The 10,749-nt window shown below is 34.1% G+C and overlaps 1 protein-coding gene across 3 annotated transcripts; it reads left to right on the forward strand.

Annotated features, from left to right (window-relative positions):
* The first annotated feature begins 2,926 nt into the window (after nucleotides 1-2,926).
* LOC140887714 (uncharacterized) lies at nucleotides 2,927-6,411 on the forward strand. Of its 3 annotated transcripts, none has more exons than XM_073295151.1 (9): nucleotides 2,927-3,176; nucleotides 3,266-3,381; nucleotides 3,685-3,738; nucleotides 3,822-3,903; nucleotides 4,025-4,147; nucleotides 4,542-4,708; nucleotides 4,935-5,004; nucleotides 5,388-5,486; nucleotides 6,122-6,411. In XM_073295151.1, the coding sequence occupies exons 1-9, from the start codon at nucleotides 2,985-2,987 to the stop codon at nucleotides 6,200-6,202; spliced, it is 984 nt and encodes a 327-aa protein (XP_073151252.1). In that variant the 5' UTR covers nucleotides 2,927-2,984; the 3' UTR covers nucleotides 6,203-6,411. The 3 variants fall into 3 exon arrangements, with proteins under 3 accessions (XP_073151252.1, XP_073151254.1, XP_073151253.1); XM_073295153.1 differs by having other exon boundaries at nucleotides 3,822-3,846; XM_073295152.1 differs by having other exon boundaries at nucleotides 3,822-3,846; nucleotides 5,388-6,411.
* The last annotated feature ends 4,338 nt before the right edge of the window (nucleotides 6,412-10,749 follow it).

Genomic DNA, 10,749 nt, shown 5'->3' on the forward strand with positions numbered 1-10,749 from the left:
TTGTATCACAAGTAATGCTTATATCTCATTATAAAAAATAATAGTGTGCTGGTTTTTTAAAATAAATTTACATTTTTTTGAAATCTAAAAAAATATATATTATAATAATTAAGTTACACAATAAATTTTTTTATACTTGTGAAATAAACATTGACAGTGTTGATTTTCTTCAAGGGTAAGTGCTCGAAACCTTGGTTTAGCATTTTTAGTTGAGATCTTCAGATTTTATTTAAAAGATATAAAGAATAACGAAACTTGAATTTTGAGTTTATTAATTATTTAATCGTGTTATGAAATTTTTGGAAATATTAATACGATTGTGTACTATACAGCAGATGATAGTGCACATTGAACTTGTACAGATTGAAAGTAGTTGAAGGACTGTTGTTGAAATTTGCATCTAGAATTTGATCTATAATAAATTCGGAGATTTCAAGATATATCATGACTTGAGCAGTTAGTAATGATCTTATAAATTCATACCGAAAACTTTGATAAATAAAATTGGTGGATTTTTCGAATTGTGTTGTGTTGGAGGTTAAAGTTTTAGATCATGGTAAGCTTATAAATCAAGTTATAGTCAATTTGATCGAGAAATTATAATTGAAAAAATCAAACTCGAGCACTGTTATATGTCTGGCGAGCCAAAAAATGAGCCTACTTAATGAACATGAAAGCGATCTGACTAACGAGCCTGAAAACGAGCTTCTTAACGAGCTCGCTAATGATCCTTGATTAACGAGCCCGAAAACGATCTCACTAACGAGCCTGAAAACGAGCTTACTTAACGAGCTCGCTAACGAGTTTTGCTTAACGAGCCCGAAAACGATCTTGGAAACGAGCTCTCTAACGAGCCTGGAAACGAGCCGAAATCGAGCCAGACTCGTTTACTATGTTAAACGAGCCGAGCCCGAGCTTTCATATATATACTAAACGAGCCAAGCCCGAGCTTTATGATAAAAGCTCGGATAAAGCTCGAGCCAAGCTCGAGCCCATGTTTCTGCCAAACGAGCCAACCCCGAGCCTGATATTTTTCGTATCGGCTCGGCTCATTTACATCCTTAATTCAATTCTTGCAGCCTAGCACCGTCTCTTACGTATATGCATTCAAGTATCCAGAATTTTAATTTGACCTTCATGTGTTTGATATAATGCTCCGATAAAAAAAATTGCAATGCCATGGATGAAGCATTAATATCGTAAAAATAAATTATTTGGAGTTAGTGATTAGTGTGGAAAAATTATATTTCTTTGTACCAACATAGCAGGGATTTGGAGTTGGACGACGGTTGATGCGGCCACTACTATAGCTTTCTATTGAAAGAAAAAAACAGATAATAATTGAGTTAGTAGTTATTTTTTAGTAGAAAATAATTGAACCTTTTTGTTTAAAGCAGTACAAGTTTTTTTAAAAAAAATGGTAAAATGATTTTTATAGAAATGAAATCATTAATATATGTTTGTAATAAAAAAAAATTAGTAATACCTTGGATCGCACGACAAAAAATTTTCCTATCAACAATATATATTTTCTATGGAAAAACTATTGATTGTGCATTAAAATTATTATTTGACATGAATAAATAGATTTGCAAAAAAAATAAGTAGTTACTTTAATACCCAATGCTCATTTAAATTTTAGAGTTTTAAGTACAATAAGTTTTTAGATGTTGTTTCATGTCTTATTTTGTGATCGAGAATTGTTTCTTCTTTTTTCTTTTTTTTTTTTTTTTTTCAGATGGAGTAATGTCAATTAGTGTTATTGGTTGCTGCAGCTGAAGATCGAGAGTGGAATTTAATTCATTACTTGAAATGAAGCTTTTCCATATATACAAGTGGATAATATTAGTTGTCGTGTATAGTTCATTAATTCTTTGATGAATTTTTATTATCATGTGTATTATTTCGTTATTGTCAAAAATATCGTTCCACACACGCATTGTATGTGTCCCGTCCGCTAGTAATTATAATGGCACAGTTAATTATAGGGGACTTGTAGAGTTGCAGTTAGGGGTGTTCATCGGTCGGTTGGGTTTTTATTTGTCTAATTTCGGTTCGGTTTTCTGATTTTTGGTTTATGAAAAATGTAATCCGAAGTCAAACTTTTTTAGTTCGGTTCGGTTTGATTTTTGTACTATAATGGACCGGTTTATATTGTTCGGTTTAGTCGGTTTAATCATTAATAATATATAGCACAATAAAAAAAACATAAATTTCATCGAACTTGTAATTTAAATACCCCAACATACAATTTAAAGTTATAGTCATATAGTGAAGAAAAATAAATAAAAAATAATACAAGAACAAACATCCAATCACAATCTTATAATATTTTTAAAAAAACAAAATACATTTTGATACAGTTATTCTGATTTTGATATAATTATTAAAATTAGTAATATAAATACATTAATAAATATAATATGTTTTTTACATGATTTCTTAATAAAAACTTTAAAAATAAAATTTAAATGACTTACATAAACAACAATCAACTAAAAATTACAAACAACAATCAACAAATCAACTATAAATTACATAAACAACAAAAATGAATTAAATAAATAATAATAATGAATGAAATAAACAACAATCAACTAAAAATTATTCAAAATAATTATTCATTCACTAAATATCATCTAATAACATATATAATATAAATAAAAATATAAATAAAATTATTAATTTAATTCAATTTCGATTTTTTCAAATAAACTTCGGTTTTAATATTTATATCCGAATTACAAAATACGATTTTCAGTTCCATTCGTTCTTTGATTTTTTCGTTTGAATTTCCGATTTTTTTGATTTTATCCAGAAATATGAAACACCCCCTTTAAATTCAAAAAGTGAAAAAAGATATTTTTAGAAATATCACAAAAATATAGCCACAAGACAATTGCAAATGGGTGGACTTTGTAAAACAAATAGATGGGCCCGGGCCAGATGTTACATTGTTGCCCCTTGCTTCGCTCTCCAAACTCATGGCGGTGGATGTCAGATGTTGCGGCGGCTCCGCCGTACCAACGTTATCATTCCGACGCACTGAGAATGTATTCTTGCGTCATCACGCTTCCTGTCAACCTCCTCGGAAAATCACCCGTCGATTCATTGCGTTTGCTGTACTGAAGAGGAGCCCCAAACGACTCAAATACTCCACTCCTCGCTTTGCTAAGGTTCGTCATCTTCCCCATTACAGCGGGGTATTTATTTATGCGAGCTCAGTGGGGGAAACTTTTTCTGTTTTCTTACCTATCCCTTTCAGGAGGACGAGTTGCTTTATGTTGAAGTTGATCCTGCTGGGTCGGACTCATGGAAACTCGACCCGATGATCGAGCTTTTGAAGGAGGGAGCTGTTGGAGTTATACCTACTGACACCGTGTATACTGTTTCTGCTTTGTTAGATTTCCTTTTTTGTTGTTGTTTTATTGGAGTAAAAACTTAAACGTGTCCATGCTTGTTAGACATTGTTTCAGTATTTGTCTAATTGAATCGTTATACACTACGTACTTGCAAGGTAAATCTGCGGATTATTATGCATCTCTAACTTTGATTTAGTGGAGTTTACTTCTTTTAGAATTTTTTTATATACTCTCAGTTTTTTTCACCATTTTGACTTTATTGTTTGAATTGAAGGCATCTTGTCAAATGCTTGAATGTTATTTTCTCTGTTTTTATTCTAAGGTATGCTCTAGTTTGTGATCTGAGAAACAATTCAGCCATTGAACGACTGCGGAGGTATGCTATGTTCACCTTAACATCTGTCACTAAACCTTTTGTTTCATTATTTTGGGGACTAAGATTTTATTTCATTTGTTCAGAATAAAGGATATTCAGCCTTCTAAGGCAAGCTGCTGTTTTACTTTCTGGATCTTAAGCTTGGCATCACCTTGGCTCACACAAGTTACTGAATGAAATACCTGATCTTTTTCCCCGTTGTCTATCCAATTATAAAGTTGCCTTCCTTGCGATTTGAATTGATTTCACTGATGATAATTATAATTTTTCTTATTACCTTTTGCAGCCTCTTAGTATTTTGTGTCGTTCCTTTAGAGACATAGATACATATACCACAGGATTTCCTAGGGGCAATGGCCAGGGTCTTACAAACATTTTTCGAGCAGTTAAACATTGTCTTCCGGGCCCGGTGAGTGCAACTAGTTATTATATAGTTTCCTCTGTATATTTATATCTGAGCATATGAGCATGTTGCATTATTTTTGGAGCTTGGATCTTCATCCAGTTTAAAGAAACTTTATTGCTTATTCGTTTGATTTATCCAGTAAACAAATTTAATATATATGTCTGTGTGTTCTGATATAAAAAAAAATGTCTTTGTGTTCTGATAAAAAAGTATATATAGGTCTTTGTAATTTTTTGTTGCTGTTCGTTCATGACTCGTACACAAGCTGCTAAGTCAAACATATTTCCTTTTATTTACTTTTTCAATGGTCCATATTGTTCATTCTATGTAACTGCAACTAATAGTCTCTTTCTTACATCGAGTCTATAACAACCACCAAGTTTTCTTTGTGGCACAGTATACTTTCATTTTAACTGGCAGCAAAGAATTGCCAAAACAATGTATAAGACACGGGACTACAGCGTCCAAGTATGCATCAAGGAAAAACGTTGGAGTTCGTATACCTGATGATGCCGTGTGTCAGGCTATATTGGAGAAGATGGACGCACCTTTGATATCCACGAGGTAGGCCAGACATCATATTGATTCCTAAATGTTGTGTATACATGTTACAACCACTATACATGTTACAACCACGAGTTTATTGTTTCTTAAATATTGTTTGTTTCCGGATGGTCATGGTGTGGAATCTGATCTGTCAAGTTCTTAATCAGCATTTTCAGCATACTATCCTCTCTATTCACTTGTTTTCAGGAACATTCTTACACCATACTTCTACCCTACTTTTCAGTGTCAAATCATTGAAGGACAACGAATGGATATTAGATCCTGTTGTGATAGCTGACGTATACGGACCAGAGGTTATGCTACTTTCACATTAATTGTCCAGTATTTCTAAATTCATTCATATATGAAGTTTAGCTTGTCCACTTTTTCTTTTATTGTGGACTCTTCATTATGGATGATTTACTATTCATGCATTCTGAGTACAAGCTGGAAGAGTCAAGGACGTGTGCTGCATGTTTCATTGCTCTGTTTGACCAATGTAATATTCATAATCAATTCTCTTTAGAAGCCCAAATAAAGTTTATAAGAAACAGAAAGAAACGAACTTACATAATTATTAATTAAACATAATTGGGTGGGACATCATTCCATATCATTGAAAATGCATAGTAGTGACTAAATCAAATAAATGCTGTGACTGTGCTCTTTATGGTAACTTCTGAGTTACATTATCCAGGGCCTTGATTTTGTTGTCGATGCTGGTATGAGGATAGCTGATCCATCTACTGTGGTGGACATGACCGCGAGTTCTCCTCGAATTATACGACACGGAAAGGTAAGAGCTGCACTAGTTACTATGTGTTGTAACTCAGTCCTTTCTCAAGTTCTATGGTACTGTAACAATTTCTCCTGTGGGTGACCTGCATGAGCCTACCAGTGGCATTAAGAAATAAGAAATTGATTTTCATGGAATGGTAAATAATGATCTCAACATCATGATACTGTTCTTATCAAAATTCAGTCTTCAGGTGTGTGCGATAAGAAGTATTTTCAAGGGTTATCCTGATGCTTCACTCCTGTACTGTTTTTGAGCCTTTTTCTGTGCTTGCCAGGGCAGGTCCTGCAACATGTGAAGTAAACCTAAAGGGAAACCTACGGTTGTTAATTCTTAGTGAAATGCATCTTTGTAAACTTAAAAGTATATTTTTGTTGACATAACTAAGCCATGAGCAGAGAAGAATGATAACTATTTGAAACTAAATGAGAGAAGATTCTAACCGGAAAGTCAACTACTGTATCTGTGACATCCGAAGAGGCTCGTTATTTCACATCTCTGTTTTTCATCTGGAAAGGTTTCCTTGAGAGTGTGTTTTTTCCATACGATTGGGTAGTGAGATTATCCTTGTTTTTTCACCAACTTGTGCAAGGCCATTTGCCTTCTCATTTTTTTTTCAACTGTTTGTTGGCTAGGGTCCCAAACAACCTTGGATGACTGCGGAAGATGAAGATCATCTTGTATATGAAGATATCCTCATTTCCCGTGCACTGTAAGCAACAGTAATTAACTCACTCTTAGGATACCTACCGTAGAGTTCCGAGAAGGGTAGACCAAAGAGCTGTGACAGCAATGGCATTTTTTTTGTCATTTGTGTTGTGTAACAACTGTTTCTAACATTTACCTGTATGTTACAGTTTTAATAAATACTTTCAGACTGTAGATAATTGTTTTGGGTAGAACACAATAAATAAAAATTTATTTTCTTTTTGACCTGTGCTGGGGACAAGGTTCTAAAATTTGCTAGGCATTAGTCGGGTGCCAGATCAGCGCTTAGGCTGCTAGGCGGATTCCTCTTGTAAACTTGGGAAAAGGATCTAGTTATCAGCCGATGAATTGGTAGATCGTTTAGATCGTGATAGGTTTGCGAGTTTTTCTGCCTTGTTTTCCTATTTATTTTTTAATGAATTTAGGGGCTCGTTCCTTGAGAGAGCCCCTCGATCTCATGCAAGAGTTGATTATTTGGAATTAAAGATGTTCCCTTTATTAATTGATTCAGCAATTTAAATACAAAACAAGGTTCTAAAAAGAGCTAGACGGTAAGCGGGCGGCCACGGGCCATCCACTGCCTAGCGCCATTGCTCGTCTATTTTTATTTTTATTTTTTTCAAATTTTCCTCGTGCACACACGTTCAAACTCATATCCATGCTTACTAATCAAAATCTAACAAGGAATAGGCCTCAAAAAAACAAATCAGAAGACTCTTCAAACATGTTATTCCGATCATTTTAATCCAAAACACATTAAACTCAATTCAACATAAAAAAAATGTTTTCTGACTCGTTGGAACTCTAGTTAATTCATATAGGCACACAAAACATGGTTTCTTTAATAGAATATACCTCAAATACACAACAAAAAATTAATTTGTACCCATTAACATGACACCAAAACACATAAAAACTTCAAATCATCATAAATAACGATTTATATTCATTTTAAAAGCCCTTACACCTAAACCATGATCCTAACTCGTCGAGAACGGTCTACGCTTCACGGATACATACCATCATGCATCGTTCTTTAAAAATATTGTGTTACCTCAGAAGAAAACATCATATACATTAGGATACACACATCATATAAAAATACATAATATTGCTTGAACAATGGTTCAAATATTGAATAAAACTGTTGGATCTTGGTTCTCTCGTGCCTGGAAACGCAGCGAAAGTTTAAATTTTCTTGTAAACCGAGCACTTGTGTAGTATTTTATAACAAAACCAACCATAGGGTGTTTAAGAATATTTACCTATCAATCTTAAAAGATTGATTATGGCTTCAACCAAGTTGTAAACAACTTAACTCTTCAAAAGGTTGATCTCCTCTACAAGCTTCAAGCGCACTCCTTGATCTTTATGGACTCCTTTTTTCAAATAAGGTCCACGACTAGACGATCTAGATCCACCCTATATATGCACTAGAATATATAGGACATTTTCGATGAGAATTCCTTGCCGGAATCCTTAAACCAAGGAAGCAAGATGGAGGAGAGAAGGAGGAGAAAAGTATATGCCAAGGAGAGAAGAGAAAGTTGATAATAATCTTGATAAAAATCACACGGCTCTTTTTTTTTTTTTTTTCAAAATTGATTGAATTGGTTGTATTTTCAAAGTGCATGCACATGTCTTGTCCTTCAAATTAAATGCATGTCTCTTTTGAAAAGTAAAATATCAATTATATATATATATATACACACACACACATAAATATATATATATATCGAGAGCATATCATTTGAAAAAATAATTTTCTCCCCTCTTGCATGTATTGTATGTAAATTATGTCAAACATATACATACATAGCTCATGAACTTAATATTTAATTAATTATCAAACTCAAACTCATTTAAGTTCAATCAATTAATTAAATCTTACTTGAACTCATTCAAGCCCACTAGTAGAATAATTATTCAACACTATTTCCATTGGAATTCTACAAGACCCAATATTGTTTAATTAATTCAACTCTTGAATAAATCAAGTTCATAATAATAGTTTTGAAAATCATCATTTTCAAAAACTAAATATTTATTCAAGTCAATTTTTAATCTTGGAACACTTTCACAAGTGAAGAGTTACTTTCTCCTTTATTCTCCTTTATAAGTCATACTTCTAATTTATTTCACTTATAAACTCATTTATAAGTCGTTCAACCCATTGAACTAATTTTATTCTCAACGGGATTTAGAAAGTCAGTACTTGTGTGACCCTCAATAGTTCAATGATACAGCTAGCAGTGGGTTCACATCTCCATGTGATTCGGGATCATGAAGTCCCTATATGAGCTTACCCTAATCAGCTTCATTCTTACTTATCAACACATTGATAATAAGAACGTCAGAATTCAAGTCTGATGGTACCTAATCAGTCATGTTAAACGTCTAGCAGCATCGCTTACATGACTCCCTAGGTATCAAATGATAGTGACTGCAAGAACCATTCAATTATGGTTAGCGTACAGTACAATCCCTTCAACTCATATATCCCGACCGATTCGACAAACATTGGTTTATCGAGAGTGGTTATAGAATCGTTAACTATGTATCATGTAATAGTTGCATCGAAAGTGTAATACAAGAAACTCCTTTCTTAATTACCACCTACTCTGATCATAGATTTATTAATTACAAATACATAATATCACATAGGATATCCATACATGAAGGTAAGTGGTGAATCCCCGACTACAATGCATCGACTCCTATATGTTTCGATACAACACCCAACCTTGCCAACTGATGACCCAGTTGAGTCGGTAAACAAGTCAAAGTGAAGCGCTAGCACATAGAGTCTCCATGTTGTCTCGGGTCATAAGGACTAATGGTGTACAACCATAAACTAGGACCTTTCCACTCGATAAATGAGAACCACTTGGAAATTCCTTTAGGTAAGGTTGTTCAGTGAACTCTACAAGGAGCACCTATTTGCATGCTTGGACATCACAATGTTTCCTACCAATGAAACATGATACTCACATCGCAAATACTATTCTCAAGCTCGAGCGGCCTTTATCCTTCTTTGTGGCAGCTGAATCTACTAGGAATAATTTAGAATATAAAATATTATAAATATGAGTTTCATGATAGTCATCAAATGACCATCTCATATTCTTTCTATTGTTTGTATATTCAAAGGTTTTATCTATGTAACTAGCATGAGTATACAAATAAAGGTGCGCCAAATTAATTAATTCAAATATTATTAAAATAAAAATTGTCATACAAGAGATATTTCATGGACCCTCGGCCAACACTTGGCTCGACGGGCACCTACTCTAACAATCTCCCACTTGCACTAGAGCCAAATACTCATATGCTTCAATCCCATTGATTCACGATGCTTCTCGAATAATGGTCCAGGTAAAGGCTTAGTTAGTGGATCAGCAACATTATTTGCAAAGGAGACTCTGTCTAATGACACCTCTCTTCTTTCCACAATCTCCTGAATGATGTGGTATTTTCTCAATACATGTTTGGATTTTTGATGAGATCTTGGCTCCTTCGCTTGAGCAATTGCGCCTGTGTTGTCGCAGTACATGAGGACTGGACCAAATTCATTAGGAATAACACCCAACTTTTGGATGAAATTCCTTAACCAAACAACTTCCTTTGTTGCAGCAGATGCAACAATGTATTCGGGCTCAGTGGTGGAATACACAGTATTTTCTTGCTTGGAACTCTTCCAAGAAACAGCAGTACCATTGAGCATGAATACCAATCCGGAAATTGAATTTGAATCATCGATATTGATTTGAAAGCTAGAGTCAGTATAACCTTCCAATTAAAGTTCTCCACTCCCATAAACCAAGAACATATTCTTAGTTCTTGTCAAATATTTGAGGATGCCTTTCACAGCTTTCCAGTGTGGAAGACCGGGGTTTGATTGATATCTACTTGCAACACTCAATGCAAATGCCACGTCAAGATGTGTAGATATCATCCCATATATGATACTACCAATAGCAGATGCATATGGAATGTGTGTCATCGCCTCTATCTTTGCATCAGTCTTGGGAGACATTGACCTGGATAGGGACACGCCATGACACATTGGTAGATGTCCTCTCTTGGATTCTTCCATAGAGAACCTTTTCATGATGGTATCAATGTATGTGGACTGGGTTAGACCAAGAAATCTTTTCAATCTATCCCTATAGATTTGTATTCTCAATACAATAGATGCTTCACCCAAGTCCTTCATTGAGAACTTACTCTCTAACCATACTTTAGTTGATTGAAACATTCCTACATTATTCCCAATAAGTAGAATTTCATCAACATAAAGTATTAGGAATGTTACAGCACTCCCATTGACCTTCTTATATACACAGGGTTCCTCAGGATTCTTAATAAAACTAAACTCTTTGATTGTACTGTCAAATATGAGGTTCCATATCCTAGATGTCTGCTTAAGACCATAAATAGATCTCTGAAGTTTGCATAACATATGCTCACTTTTGATGGATGTAAACCCATCAGGTTGAGATATATAAATTTCTTCCTTAATATCCCCATTAAGAAAAGCTATCTTCACATCCAT

The sequence above is a fragment of the Henckelia pumila genome, chromosome 3, assembly GCF_033568475.1.
Source record: "Henckelia pumila isolate YLH828 chromosome 3, ASM3356847v2, whole genome shotgun sequence".
NCBI lineage: Eukaryota > Viridiplantae > Streptophyta > Magnoliopsida > Lamiales > Gesneriaceae > Henckelia > Henckelia pumila.